We start from the raw sequence: 15,871 nt of genomic DNA on the forward strand, positions 1-15,871 counted from the left end.
CCCAGAGCAGCTGTGGCTGCCCCTGGATCCCTGGCAGTGCCCAAGGCCAGGTTGGAGCACCTGGGACAGTGGGAGGTGTCCCTGCCATGGCTGGGGTGGCACTGATTTAAGGTCCCTTCCACCCCACCCTGGGGTTTAACCAGAACATTGCTCTTTTCTCATCGTTTCTCCCCCAAATCAAGGCAAAATCTGTCTCCAGCCCATTCCCCTGCCTCCTCCTGCAGTGACACAATTTCAGAGGACAGCCCAGTTACAAAACCAGACTCCTGTCCTCAGTCTGGTTTTTGTTTGACTCCCTGGCCACAGTTATATATCACAATAAATTAAATGACTGCTGAGGGACCTCCCTTCCAGACACCATTATCAGGCAATCAGAGAATTAGCCCACATTCAGACTGGACACAATTCCCCTGACCATCCTTTGGTCAGGATTTTTATTAATCTTCCCCACATCATGGATACAAAGTGCTCACTTTAGGGCACAAAAAGTTCTGGAAAACCGCAGAAATATTAAATAGGAATGGATGTCTCTCCATTCAAGCACAACTGCAAGAGCCCATCAGATGGTGAAATAGCAGATGGCCCAAGCAAAATTTGAAGATAAAGTTGTTTCCAAGAAGTTTTTTGCTATTTTATACCAATTTCTCAAGCCAGTTGCAGACTTGAAGTAACTCCAGAACCATGGAGCAGCTTCTCTGTGATAGGTGTTTGTACCCTATAATTATATATTAACTGATTTATTATATATTAACTGAAGCTATATATTAACTGAATCTTGTCATGGTAAGATACTGCAGAAAATAAAAGTATTTCAAACATGAAGTCTAAAAATACATCCTGTGACAATATTTTTTTTAAATATCCACCAAATTTCTGCAATTAAGAGCTCTTTTACATATTCCTATCTATGCAACACCATCCTCAAGCAGTTCATTGCACTGCTCCTATTTTATACCATTTTATGTGTGTAACTCTGTATACCATAAGAAAATTGGTGCAGTTTCTTCCTCTTTTTTCTTTTCTTTTTACTTTTTCATCACTCTGCAGCTGGTAGGGAGATGATACACATCATTATCTTATTCTGTGGGTCACCTAAGATGAGTATTAAGTCATTCTACCTCCCACAGTTTTAGTACAGAGCCAAGGAGAACTCGGAAAAGTAAAATTCTTGACCTAAAAATAAGGGAGGATGCTTTATGTTCTCGACATAAAAATGAGGTTTCATACAGAACCATGGAGTGGTTTGGGTTGAGAGGGACCTTAAATTTTATCCAGTGTCACCCTTGCCATGGCAGGGACACCTCCCACTGTCCCAGGTGCTCCAGCCTGGCCTTGGGCACTGCCAGGGATCCAGGGGCAGCCCCAGCTGTACCAGGGAACAATTCCTTCCTAATATCCATTACAAGCTTTTCCCAACAGTTTTCTCACAGCTGAACTGAAATTGCAAGAGATACAACCATAACTTCCCAAAACACCTCCAGCTTGGGAGATAAGTCCCTTCCAGGACCCAACCTCATCTCCATGGGCTGAGGGGCAACGCACAGTGAGCAGCACAGGCTCCTCTCTCTCTGATGAGGACTTTGGGCAAGGATTTTTGGGATTTTGGCATAAGGAGATGCATATTTAAACCAAATCTTAATAAATATTTCCATGCATGCACTGATCTCCTCCACCAACAGTAAACCGGATGAATTTTCTGTAGCTTCTTTCATTCTGATCTGGTTTTATGCTCAGGTAAATTTGCATTTCAGTTGAAATAAGTGCCCTTTTATTCAAGGGGCTGCAGATGGGGCTGGGATTTCCCCAAGCCCCATTTCCTGGTGCTGACCTCTGCCAGGCCAGGGGGATCCCACAGGATCCGGCCACATCCCAAAGCAGCACCGAGCGACACAGGCCGCAGTCACAGTGCCTGGAGAAATGTGACCCTGAGGGGCTCCAGCAGGGACAAGTGGCCTCCCAGAGCTCCGGGGGGGACAATCACCCACTCCTCAGAGCACACAGGCCCTTCTGTCCCCGCACTCAAAGGGACAAACACCCCTGCACATGAGGCCCGCTGCGTTTGCAGCCCTGGAGCTCTCGCTGTGTCAGGGAATGCTTTCCTCTGCACAGGGCTGCCAGGAACTTTATCCCTGCTTTTGTGTGTTGTTTTCCTTGTAAATCAGGATTTCTGTCCCAGAAAACATTGCACTAACGTGACCAGTCCCAGATATCCAACAATAAAACCCCTCCAAAGTCCTACCCAGACATTCTCCTCATCCCTCAGAGCAGCTGAGTAAACTCCAACATGTAACTAATGGCTTGCATACACATACACAGGAAAATATTTGGGTTTAAATAAATCCCCAGAACACTGGAACCCTCAGTCCTTTACATCACAATGACTTCCAGCCCTTGAGGAGGTTTTTCTGGCAGATGAGATTAATGATGGCAGCAAACAAACAAACACCACGTCCTGCACACCTCCAACACCCCATGTGGGCTCCATTTCCACTCCTGCAGGATTCCAGCCCTTTGTGCTCGGCAAGGACAATGCCAAGGCCATGTGCTGACAAGTCCACACAGGCTCTGTGCCTGAATGCCCCCAAACCCTCCCAAATCTCCCCCAAACCAGCATTGTTAGAAATCCTCATGTGTCACTCCCGAAGGCACGGCACCAACACCCACAGAACTTGAACTCATCTCCAGCAAGAAGGAAAATTCCAGCTGGACAAGGGTGGGTGACCTCCAATTTTCCTGTTATCTGCTGGCAAATGGGCTCTTTGAAGAGCCTGCAAGGCCAAAGGGAGATCCCACCACTTTCCCCTAACCCTGAACTTCCTGAAGCTGATGCCTCTTTGTCCAGGGCTATTCCTGGGTGGCTCCTGCTTTCCTGAAATGACATTTTCCTGCACAGTCCATTTTCTGCACAATTACTGGATTGTAGAGCTGTAATGAATGCCAGAATTGTTTGCTGGATACATTACCAGATAACATTTTTTCTCCTCAAGCCCAGAAAGAGAAATTAGGTTTACAGCAGATAATTTTTAGTTTTCTGAAGCACAGGTTTTGTACCATGTAAAACATTCCCAGACAGTGATTTGCATCATGCATTTTCCTCACTAGCTTATTTGTACACAAGAAATTCCACCCCAGACTGCCACAGATTCGTCCTGCAGGTTTTAGAAATCACGTTTAAAGAGAATTAAAACATTTGGAAATAAAGCTTTTACAAACCCAGAGGATCTTTTTCCCTTTGATTGATGCACTTGGCTTCATGCTGTGAGCCAGGGGAGGGGAGGATGCAGCAGGTGAATGTTGTACCTGTCCTCAAGGAGGGAGAGGAAACCAGGTCAGTGGAGATGACATTCCCTGCTCCCTGGGATCCATGATGGTGCCAAGGGGTGAAATCCCACCTGGAGCCTGTGCTGCTCTTCCCAGGAAATGGGAATCATTCATTTCCTCACAAGGATCACCTGGCTGCCATGGTTCCCAAGGAGGATCAGCTCCTCTGCCTGATATTCCCAGCCAGACAGTGGGAAGCATGTCAAATACATGTGTTTATTTACATGCATTTACATATGGGCATGGAATAGGGACATGCTGTGGATGGCAGATGAATGTTTCTCTCCCCTGAGTCCTCATTCTAGGATTTTTGACTTCAGGAAAATGCAGCTTTGGTTCATTGTGGTGGTGTTCACAGGGGTCCCAGGATGAGGGAAGAGATGAGAATTTTGACTCCACGTTTCAGAAGGCTGATTTATTATTTTATGATATATATTATATTAAAAGAAAATTATATATTAAAACTATACCAAAAGAATAGAAAAAAAAAATCATCAGAAGGCTTGAAAGGAATAGAAAAGACTGAATAACAAAAGCTCTTGACTCTCAGAGAGTCCGAGCCAGCTGACTGTGATTGGCCATTAATTAGAAACAATCAACATGGACCAATCACAGATGCACCTGTTGCATTCCATAGTAGCAGATAATTATTGTTTTTCTTTTCCTCTGAGGTTTCTCAGCTTCTCAGGAGAAAAAATCCTGGCAAAAGGATTTTTCATAAAATATGTCTGTGACAGTTCATCAAGTGACTATGCAGATGAATCCATCTCCCTTGAATCCCTGGGTATCCTGCAGGATAAATGCCTGATTTCCATGGAAAACATTCCCACTGAGGAAGATCCTGTCTCTTCCTCTCTGTCAGAGAAGAAGTGGGAAAGTTTTGGGGCTCCCTTCTGGTGTCAGTCCCAGCCCAGGGAGTGATTATTTTGCTGTGTCCTCCATGGATACCAAATCCCAAATGTTTTCTCTCCATGCCAGAATATCTTGCTGTGGCTTTAGGGTGAGACTCCAGGCTGGCCTAAGGGCATCCACTAAAGCAGGGTGAAATGTAAATAACATTCTTCTACTTCCCAGATGTGCAGGAAATAATCACCTGAGGGTGCAGACCTGATGAACCAAAGCTGCATTTTCCTGAAGTCAAAAATCAGAATGTGAGGACTCAAGGGGGAGAAATGTTCCATTTCTACTGAAATAAAAGAGAATCTGGGCACTGATCCTGTAGGAAATGTCTCTGGCCATAGTGAGCTAGGACAGGATGAAAGCTTGGAAGAGAATCCTTCTTGGTGTCCCTTTGCTGAGTTCTACTTGGAGTCATCTGTGGTCCAGCCTTGGTTTGGTTTCCAGTACAGAATTATTTCCTTGGTTATGAAGGTGTTTTTCAGGGAAAAGCTGGCAGGTCCTTCCTCACTGCCTTACCTTCCACATCCTCTCCCAATGGATGGAACTGTTGATGAGATTTTGAGGATATCTATCTGGAATAAATTTGTTCAACAGATCTCTGTCTCCTCTGCGAGCAAAAATTCCCATCGTTATTCCTACGTTAACTGGGAAGCTGAACCACAAAAAGGCAAAACAATCCAACAGAAACAGAGCACAAAACACCCCAGTCCTGTGTCCAGCACAGGTCACCCAGCTGGAGGTTATCCCAGTGGCTCACAAACATCCCTCTTCCAAAAAATCCTGACCTTACAGCCCAGGCTGGATTAGGAAAACAAAGCAGAACCACCAAAGGCCAAATTCCAGCCCCATTCAAACCCCTGCTCAAACTTTGTGCAGCAAAATTTAACACTTGCAGTGATTTTTAGGGGCAGTGGTTTTTCCCCCATGGGATTTGTGGGTACAAAGGCACGACTTCTCAGGCAGTTTCAATAATTTTGTTTTATTTAACAGCACCAAATAAAAACACAGCGCTTGGATCAATATTATCCTCATGCTTTATTCCATAAATAAACTCCATTGGTTTGTGAGCTGCTTGTTTTTACTTCCAACATGTACAAATAAAGATTTAAATATTTTTTTGGAGGAAACATGACAGCTGGTTTGAGTTCTGCAAGTTTTTGATGCAAACATCCTTCTTGGCACCACTCCTTCATCTGCCATTTCTAGAAACACTTTGTGCTCACAGAAGTGGAGTAAAACGTACGTTACAATGAAAAAAAGTGAAAAAGTGTTATAAACAAATATTTAAATATTGTTTTTTTAATGGCAGAGCTTGCTAGGTAGTTTCAGTCTACGAACAGGAATGGAGTTCTTCAGAAAGCTGAAATATTGGTCCCTTTTGGAATGTTAAGTATTAATGTGAAACTGCTGTTGCTCTGATGATGTGGTAATGCTATTTCAACTGGTTCCTAAACATAACAAATAACAGTTTTCTTCAAGGATTTAACTCACAGGAAATCAATTAATAAAATACTTCAGAGAAATAAGTTTTCCATGTATTATAAACACTGGGCTATTGCTACAGAGAAGTGTGCTTTTTAAAAAAAGATTAAGATAAATAATACCCCTGTAATTCAGTATTTGCATTAAAAATTCTTAAAATTATTTCCTCTGGGTAAAATGACCAAAAGGTGATGCTCTGGAACAGCTGTGCTCCCTTTTAGGCTGTTTTTGATTACAAGAAAGTTGCCTTAAAATTTCAATTGAAACATAAATGATCTTTCTTTATACAAAGAGCCAATGATAAGAAAAATACCTCCAGGTAATTGAGATAACAGTTAATTTTATGGCTTATCTAGAAGTCAAAGGCATTCAAGATCCAATTAGGATGATGAGCAAGAGACTCCTTTGTCACTCCGTGTTTCTGTGGAGGAGCTGGTCCAGTAATTGCTAGGGGGAAAAAATGCAGAAATGCTTTAAAATACTGTTAAAATCCATGAGGTGATAGCAATGTTTAGTGATACAGGAGGTGAGGTGGAGTTGGCCTCCCAGATTTCAGATTTACTGGCTGCATTTGCTCCAGAAATCCCAGGAAATCCTCACCTTTTTAAACATCTCCACACGCAGCCTGTTGCTCTGGATGATGATCCGCTTCTGCTTCTCTTCTTGTTTCTTTTTAACCTCAGGTAAATTGTCATAAATCCTGTCAGGAATTCAGAAAGCAGAGTTCATGTCATCCCCGGGGCTCACAAATAATTAATTTTTCCTGTAGGGAATATTTGCTTTCCGTGCAATGCTTGTAATGGGCATCTCTAAGTATTTAAATTTGATTTATGGCTTGGGAGTGATAAATTATGAACAGTCATGGTTTGATACGAAATCTGGCTGGTTTCAAATCTTGCTGAAAATTCTGATTTTGGAGAGTAAAAAAACTTAAGAAAGAGATGGGATCAGGTGATTTCAATGCAGTAGCTTCTAATGAGCTCAGTGAAGTTGGTTCCAATTTCTAGCAACAAAATTCAAACCAGAATCTGGATGAACATGGTTCGTTTTTTTCTTGTATTTATGTCACACAATTAGTATCAAGTAATCATTTTCAAGTAATTTTCTAAAATATAAGAAAACCATCATTGTAAGTCTGCAAACTGTTTACATCTTTTCACTGTCATTAGGAACACATTTTACCAAGGACAACACAATCTTACCATTCTAAAAATAACAGGAGTCACCATTAAAAAGGTGATTTCTGATCTTTTCCTATTAAAATCAGTGATAGAATTTCCAGGATTTGGAAGGGAAAGCTGGACAGTCCTGGTTTTGCATCCTCTGTGCCATAATCAGGGGGAAAAATCCAAAGTGACTTCATTGCTTCCATTTTTGGGTGTTCAGCATGAAGGACCTGCTGAGGGTTTGGTTTTCATGCCATGGGGGTGTTGAAGGGGCAGGGCTGCCCAAATCTAAGCTGATGGAGCAGAGAAAAATCCATGGACAAACTGTAAAGCAGAGGGATTTGTACCTTTTGGATCTCATGTGCATCTCCCTCTCGGGAATGACTCTCTCCTTTGGTTTGAAGAGGTTATCTGGCAGAGAGAAAATGAAGTTAGTACTGGAGGGGTCTGCTTTTACTGAAATCTCAAATGTCATATTCCATAGAGCCACATTTTTCCATTTCTGGTTAAAGTTTTGAAGGCTTAAGGCCAGATCCAAATATCCAAATATCTCCAAAATTTCCTCACAGGTTCCTGCAGGCAGCTGCACCCTGGCTGCTCCTCAGTGTGTCAGGAACCTGCCCTGGTGCAGCCATTTCTGATTCAATTTACACCTGTTTTGCAGGTCTGTGGATAATTATCTGAGCTTGAGAAGGAGGAAAATCATATTACTCCTTCCTGATCAAGTATGAAGAGATCTGTGATAATTCCAATCAGCATTTCCCTGGATAGAGGAAAATAATTTCTGATCTGAGCAGTGAGTGGTTCTGAGGAAAAGGTGATTTTAACACCTGCCTTGCAAAAATGAGTCCTGAATGGGAAGGGAGGATATTTGTACAAGGTGGGAAGCCAAGAAATAAATGAGATCAATGCTGTATCTCTGTGTAAAATTCATGGAATTGCAGAATGGTTTGGGTTGGGAGGGACCATAAAGCCCATCCCGTTCCCATGGCAGGGACACCTCCCACTGTCCCAGGTGCTCCAGCCTGGCCTTGGGCACTGCCAGGGATCCAGGGGCAGCCACAGCTGCTCTGGGAATTCCATCCCAGCCAGGAATTCCCAATCTCCCATCCATCCCTGCCTTTTGTCAGCTTACAGCCATTCCCTGTGTGCTGTCCCTCCATCCTTGTCCCCAGTCCCTCTCAGCTCTCCTGGAGCCCCTTCAGGCCCTGCAGAGGCTCTGAGCCCTCCCTGGAGCTGCTCCAGGCTGAACAATCCCAAATCTCTCATCCATTCCTCATAGTAGAGATGTTCCATCCTTCCAATCAAAAATCAAAATCAATGGTTTCAGGTCTGAACTGGTGCAGTTTCCAAAGCACAAACTCAGAAAGGAGAGAGGCTCTGGAGCCTCCTCTGCCTCAGGACAGACTTTCCCCCCTCAGCAGTTGTCTACACTTAATCATCCTTGTTAAACCTTCAGCACACACCAGCCACATGCTCGATTTGCAAGGAAAACATAATTTGTCTTTTATTTATTAGTGTTCTAACGCTCATTTGCATGTTGATTCGCTTAAAAGGAATAAACACTTGGATGCTGCTGCTGTCCAAATGACACTGAAAGTGCAGGGAGCAGCTTGTCTGTGGCCCAGGGACACCTTCCACTCTCCCAAGTTGCTCCAAACCCCTTCAAGCTGGCTTTGAACTCCTGCATGGATGGGACATGCTGACACAAGAGCATTCCAGAGCTTTGTGTAGCCACCAGAACAGGGAAAACCCATCCAGGGATTTGCAGACCCACTTCCTATTCCATGTGCAGCATGATAAACTGATAAAATGCATTTTTCTGCAAGCTCCTAAGGCAGGGTGGCCTCTATTTTCAATTTCTGGGAAGGTTGGGAGCTGTGCTGGTGGTGTTGCTCCAGAACCATCCTCTCCTGCTGGCACAGAAGGGCGTCAGACCCATCCCTGCCCTGGAACAAGATATGTGCCTGTGCAGGGCTTTGAAGGGATGGATTCAAAAGAGACCCTGGGGAAAATCCTCCAAGAAAATAATAAATCCACTTCCCCATGGAGCCACGAGGTTAATTCTCATGGCCAAACATTCCTGCAGCACTTCCCAGCTTGCTATTTACCAGAAGAAAAATCACATGCAATCACAGAGGCTAATCCTTGATGGATTGTAGGATTAGGACTCAAAAGTTAAATGAGGAATAAATAAAAAAATTGCTAGAAATGAGAAAATAAAGTCAAGAGTGGATTTAAATAGCTGTTAATCCTTGACATTGAGAAGAATGAGAATTTAAAAGGGGAAGAGCAGCAAACACTCAGAGCTGAAATAACCTCAAGCTGATCCTGGAGACCTGGCTTAAAGCCCTTTCCTACCAAGCCAAGATCAAATGTAGACAATTCCCCAAGCTGCTAGGCTCTAAATTGTGTTTTAGCTGCTCCTTATCAAAGCTCCTTATCAGATTCCATAGCCTTGGATGGCTTTTGGAGCAGGGATTTCAGAGCAGACCTTCAGCACTGCCAGGGATGCACCACAGTTAATAAAGGCTGAGTCTCCTCCTTGGTGTTTCATTCACACCCCATGAAACTCCTGACTTTCTGGCTTTTACAACTGCTCTCACATCTGCACTAAAGCAAGCTGTAAATTAAGGTAAATGGGTCGTCCCTGTAATATATTTTAATTAATGCTAAACTGCACCTCCAAGAGGATGAGTAACTCTCCTGCTTGGGAAGTCAGTAAATATTTAGACAGAGAACAGATGAAATGATTGTGTTGGAACCAGCCCCTGACTTCCTATTTACCACTAAATCACTGGAGCACTTAAAAGAGAAAAACAGTGGCAAAATTTATCAAAGAATACACAATATAGACTCATTTTCTTCTAACATGAATGTAAATTCTCAAAGTTTGGTAGGAGCTAAAATGTGCCTTTGAGGATGTGTGAAAAGCAAAGCACTGCTGCTGGTGGATCTCTAATTTAATTTGTCTTTTACTGAACTGAAAAAATAATTCACCAAAAACCCATTTGCCCAGAGAAATCCTGGAATACAGAACATTTTTTTTAAACACTGGGGTTTTTAAAATCAGCAGTCCCCTAGAAAATAGATTAGCGTTGAATCTAAGGTAGATGTGGATGTCATGTTGAGCTCTGTATCACATTTTTCTGGGAATTCATCCAGGGTGTGTAAAGCAAAACAAAAAAAAAAAAAAACAAAAAAAACAAAAAACACCAACCAAACAAAAAAATATATAATATAATGTAATGTAATGTAATGTAATGTAATGCAATGTAATGTAATATAATATTACATAGTATAAAATATTATATTATATTATATTATATATTTTTGTTTATACATAATATACTATATAACATATGTAATATATAATATAATATAACATAATATAATGTAACAATATAACATAGTATATAATATTATATACTATTATTTTTATATAATATAGTATATAATATATATAATATATATTATTAAATTATATTATATATTAAAACTACACTAAAGAAAGAGAAAGGAGACATCAGAAGGTAGCAAAGAAAGGAATGAATAATAAAATCTTGTGATTGCTCACAGCCTCGACGCAGCTGGACCTGTGACTGGTGATTAATTAAAAATAATTCACATGCTGGGTAAACAATTCTCCAAATCACATTCCCAAGTAGAAAAACGTGGAGAAGCTGAAGTTTCCCAGCTTCTCAGGAGAAAAGATCCTAGCAAAAGGATTTTTCAGAAAATTTGTCTGTTACAAGGTGGTTCCCAGATTTTCCAGCTGGGTCCACAGTGGGGTTGAAGGGTAACCATCAAATCCCATGGCCAATCCCAAAGAACAACCAACCCCTCAAAGAACAGGAAAAGGGGAGGTGGGGAAAAAACCCCAAAGGTGCCTGAGAAATTGTGTGAAACCTCCCCAAGTCCCTGTGCACACCAAGATCACAGGGCTGTTCATTCTGCAGATTTAAAGGCCCATAAACAGCTGGTAGTCCTGTCAGTGCAGTAATTACATTACGGTTTTGGAGATTTAAATGCAGTTATTTGAACATTGTTTCTATTCAGCTCGTCACAGTGGGATCCCTAATTTGTTCGACACAGTCAACAGCAGAGTTGTCTATCTTGGACTAATTAGCACTCTCAAAATTTAGCAGTGCCCATTACCCAGCACAAAGGCTGCCTGGGAGTTCTGAGCAGGTTCTGTGCCTTCAAAGAGCTCTGGTGATGGTAAAATCTCGTGCAGGATAAACATTTTCAATTTCCTCAGATTACTTTCAGCGTTTTGTAAAACCCTGCTCGGGAAGGACAATTAAAAACTGGTAAGCAGCTCGGGGTTTTGAGGATGGGAAGGTAAATGGGAACTGCACAGATGTTGGTATTTATATGGAAATTATGCTGAATGCCAATTATTTCTTCATCCTGAAAGAAACTGAAGTTGAAACAACACTGTCAAAACACAGGGAAACCCTGCTAGTCAATAATTTCATGTTATCAATAAAGATGTTTTAGGCTGATAAAATAATCTCTGGGAGAGAGAAAAATCCCTGCAGGTCTGTGTTCTGGGTGAGAATTATTTTATTGGAATCCAAGTTGCAAGAGCAGAGAGAAGCACATGTACCAAACTTATTTCAGAGAGAGGTGAGTGCAGCAAATTGCTCCAAACACCTTGGGCTGAAGTTAAAGCCCCATTTCCACCTGAATTAAAGCAGGCACCCACCTCTCCCCACCCTGGGTACTGACAATTTCAAATTTTCTGTACTGACCCCCAAGAGAATTCTGCATTTGACCTGAGGCTGTGGAGAAGCTTCCAACATGGAGTAACAGAACTGAGATTATGAGTGTGTAGTTTGATATCACACACCTGTGGTATCACACACTTCTATCCAAACTCCACACCCACAATCCCAGTTCTGTCATTCCATTTTGGAAGCTTCTCCATGGCCTCAGGTCAGTGCAGTGTTCTCCTGGGGGTCAGTGCCTTCAGCACAGAAAATCTGAAATTCTCAGCAGCCAGGGCTCCAACAAGGGCCCTCTGTAGTGCAGCCTACAGGGCCGTGCTTCACCCAGGGATTTGGATTTCCAGCACTAACTCCAGTTCTGCTTCAATTACAGACTTGTGACACTTCTGTCATTATAAAAATATTAAGGTCTCACAAACAGAAAACCACACTACACGAAGGCAGATGAGTTACACAAACCAAAGATTCTCTCTAGACAAATTTACCTTTAATGACCAACCACTAAAAGATGGAAATAGTCATTAACTTCAATAATTAATGAATATATTTCAATATTATGATTTTATTACTCATTAAACAAGCATAAAGATTAAAATTTCATTATAATTTGAGGAGAAATAGGTTTAGCCTTTCATATTTTGTTTCATAAATTATTTGCAGAGTGGTTTGGGGGATTTTCAGAGATGTTCAGACACAAGTGGGAGATTTTTGCCACTTCCTCTTAGAAAGATGACAAACTCCTGGTGTGCTGCTGGCAGAACTCACAGTCCTCACACTGCACAGCCCTGAGAGATCTGATTGCAGGTAAATTAACTTGGATCATGGAAATGGTGAATTAATTCTATGGAGCCTTTAAGATAGAATTCATGCTTTGTGCTGTGTTTCCTTATGTGTATTTAGTGCTCACTACAAAAACCCAGTTGGGCTCTGATTGGGACAGACCACTGGAAACTGGAATTCTCCAGGAAACTCCAAGAGCCCTGAAATGTGGCTGCACTCACATCCCCTGCACTCACCCTCATTCTCCAGGGAGCCAAAAACCTGTTTGTGTTTCCCCAGGCTGAGGACATCAAATATTCCCTTTCCTGCATCCTCCAGACGTCTTTGTTAGTTTGTTTAATCTTTTCAATTAATTTACTTTTCAGTAGCATAATGTATCTTCAAGCAGCCACAGATTTAAAACCAAGATGTAAGGAGGAATGCCATTCAATCAAATAAATCTTTGTTCTTTAGTCAACTGAGTTAATTAACATCCAGATGGCAATTAAAAAAAAAAAGAGAAAAAGAAAAGAAAAAGAAAAGCAATTTGTTTAACATCTTGAGCTTAGATAACATTTACAGAGGTGCTGTGAGGGACAGAAGGGTTTCCCTCACTGGGTGCTGAGGCTGTTTGCCACAACCTAATCATGTTAAATTAGCAAATCACAGAGTCTGCATGCCCTGATTTAGCAGGGCTGGGCAGACCAGAGCTCTTCCCCAGCTCTGGGATTTCTGACACGAGGCAAATCCACACCTGCAGCTGGGGCTCCCGTCCCAAATCCCTCCTGCCTCCCTGCTGTCACCTCTGTCCCCAAACTGATCATTCTGTGAGCTGGGAGAGGATGAAATGTCATTTATTGCCATCAGCCCACAACCAGCAGCAGCTGCACCGTGCTAAAGAGCACAACTGCATGTGACAGGGACAAAAAGTGCCCAAGGAGCTGCCACAGAGCACAGGAAACTCCTCATCCCCACTAACCCTTCTCAGGAATTCCTGCCAGGAGCATCTGCACAGATGCTGGAGTGTCACTGTCATAGTTTCTGGAAAATCCCTTTGCCAAGATTTCTTTTCTTGGGAAGCTGGGAAACCTCAGAGAAAAATGAAAACAATAATTGTCTTATTTGCTTCTCCTGTGTTTTGCTGCTTTGGGATGTGGTTTGGAGATTGTTTATCCAACAGGTGAATGTTTGATTGGTTTCATGTCAATTGTTTTTACTTAATGACCAATCACTGCCCAGCTGTGTCAGGACTCTGGAAGAGGTCAGGAGTTTTTAATTAGTGTCTTGTTAAGCCTTCTCTACTTATCCATTTTCTATTCTTTAGTATAGTTTTAGTATATTAGTATACAGTATTTAGTATGTAAAGAATATGCTATATTCTTTAATATAGCATAAGTACATGAAAAAATAAATTAGCCTTCTAAGAACATGGAGTCAGATTCATCATTTCCTTCCTGCCATGGGGGACCCTGAAAATATCACACTGTGGAATGAACCAGGAACAGCAGCTCTCCCATTCCTCCCCAAATCTAATTTGGAAATTCCATCCAGGACTTCCAAAGGCAGCCAAGGACCGGCTGCTGCTCCCAACTCACCACTGAGAGGGTCAGGGATGGTGAACTGCCTCTTCCTGCTGGAGGTGGAGGTGGAGAGCTTGCGCGCCCGGGCTCGGGGGGTGCCCGGGGGAGCCTCCCTGTGCTGGGCCCTCCTCAGCTGCACCATGAGCTCCAGCCTCTTCAGCCTCTGCTGCGAGCGCGAGATGAACTGGGGGTTGTGCAGCTCCAGGGCTTCCTGCAGGACACGGAGAAGCTGCTTTATGTTCTGGTGATTCAAAGGTGTGATGGGTGTAGGGCTGAGTTTGGTTAGGGATGTTAAAGTGGGGAAAATGAATCTGGGTTTTGGTTGGAAGGGAATTTAAAGCTCATCCCATCCCAGCTATGGGCAGGGACACCTCCCACTGTCCCAGGTGCTCCCAGCCCCAGTGTCCAACCTGGCCTTGGGCACTGCCAGGGATCCAGGGGCAGCCACAGCTGCTCTTCACAGCTTCTACCCTCCAAGCCAGGAATTCCATCCCAATATCCCATCCATCCCTGCCCTCTGGCAATGGGAAACTATTTCCCCTTGTCCTGTCAACCTTACACATTTCTATGTTTTAAATTACATATTTTTACATCCAAATTCCAGTTCTTGATGTTTTGCCTGTTTCCTTTTCTCACCCCATCACTGAAGCAACGCGTCACTGGCAGTTCACAAACTTTCCTGTTTATTTAGATTGTCAGATCTCTCCATGGCAGATCCAGAAAGAAAACACTTCCCAGTCAAAGGCTGCTTCAACATTTAGGAATGTCTTAGGACAGGGGAAAGGAGCAGAGATGGGTCTGCAACATGTGCAGGAGGAAAAGGCAGGGAAGTCCATCAGGCAGGTACCACCTGGGCCATGTCCACTCCTACAGCTGGAGCTGAAAGTGCCAGGCACTTCGGAAATTGGGAATTTGTAAATTCCCAAACTCTTAACAAGTTCCCCCACAGGAACAGCAGCTGCAGCTCCAAACAGGGAGCCTGGGCAACCAAGCAAGTTCTGGCAGTGGATACAAACTGCCAAAACTTCACTGGAAAGGGAAAAAGTAAGGAATGTGAACTTCTGCCCTTAGAAGTTCCCAGGAAGCAAACACCATCCATGGGGAAAAAAGGGAGAAAAGGGGGAAAAAACGAAAACTAAGTGGGGGAGAAAGGAAAAAAATGATGCTTTACCCGCAGTGAACATGGAGCTGCTGGAGTTTTCTCCTGCTGGGAGCGGGGCTCTGGCCAGGTGAGCAGGTTTTTGTCCCAAGCCACACCTGGAGAGCGGGCCCTGGGCAGGGACACCCTGGACAATGTCACCCTGGATAGTGGCACCCTCGACAAGGGCACCCTGCACAGGGGCACCCTCCAGCCTTGCTTGTCCTGTGCCTCGAGCTCCTCTGCTCTGTCCCTCGGAGCAGGGAATTCATAATTGCCTTGGAGAGATTTAAAAGTTCGTTAGGAGCGCATGGCTAATTTTTTATTGGGTTCTCCACCTCATTAGACAGAGAGGGCAATTCCTGAAATAAGAAAGCCAGGCTGTTATTAATAGGCCTCATTAGGCAGAAGAGATCGGGTCTAATGGCGGCTGCCCTGTGACACCCAGAGTGTCTCTCACATTATCCAGACCTCACAGGGAAGGAAATCACAATTAAAACTCTGGGACACTCAGCTCTCTTTGCTGGTGCTTCCCAAAACCTGCACCATGGAAAGCCAGGGATATCTTGCTGTGACCTGCAGTTGGAGTTCTTTCCAGTTTATTGCAGAAAATACCAGATTGTTATGGGCTTTAACCACAAATCATTTCCCTTTCACCACACTGAGCCTTTCATCAGCACCACTGTTTTGTTTTTTTTCCTTTGTTTTTAATCCAGTTTGCTTTCTGTCATTCCTAGAGATCCATTCGCCAGTGGAAAAGCTCCATTAAAAAAATAATCAACAAAAGATTAT

General features: G+C 43.1%; 1 protein-coding gene across 4 annotated transcripts in view; it reads right to left on the reverse strand.

Moving 5' to 3' along the window:
• Window positions 1-5,237: 5,237 nt before the first annotated feature.
• C7H10orf90 (chromosome 7 C10orf90 homolog) overlaps window positions 5,238-15,871 on the reverse strand; it is a 98,335-nt gene continuing 87,701 nt past the window's right edge. For all 4 annotated transcript variants that reach the window (XM_074545388.1, XM_074545387.1, XM_074545389.1 and 1 more), the window contains exons 5-9: window positions 15,113-15,357; window positions 13,957-14,152; window positions 7,217-7,280; window positions 6,304-6,403; window positions 5,238-6,150 (exon numbers count right to left, since the gene is read on the reverse strand). In XM_074545388.1, coding sequence (XP_074401489.1) covers window positions 6,112-6,150; window positions 6,304-6,403; window positions 7,217-7,280; window positions 13,957-14,152; window positions 15,113-15,357 — 644 coding nt within the window. In that variant the 3' untranslated portion in view covers window positions 5,238-6,111. The remainder of the gene's footprint in view (window positions 6,151-6,303; window positions 6,404-7,216; window positions 7,281-13,956; window positions 14,153-15,112; window positions 15,358-15,871) is intronic.

This window comes from Zonotrichia albicollis, chromosome 7, assembly GCF_047830755.1.
Source record: "Zonotrichia albicollis isolate bZonAlb1 chromosome 7, bZonAlb1.hap1, whole genome shotgun sequence".
Taxonomy (NCBI): Eukaryota; Metazoa; Chordata; class Aves; order Passeriformes; family Passerellidae; genus Zonotrichia; species Zonotrichia albicollis.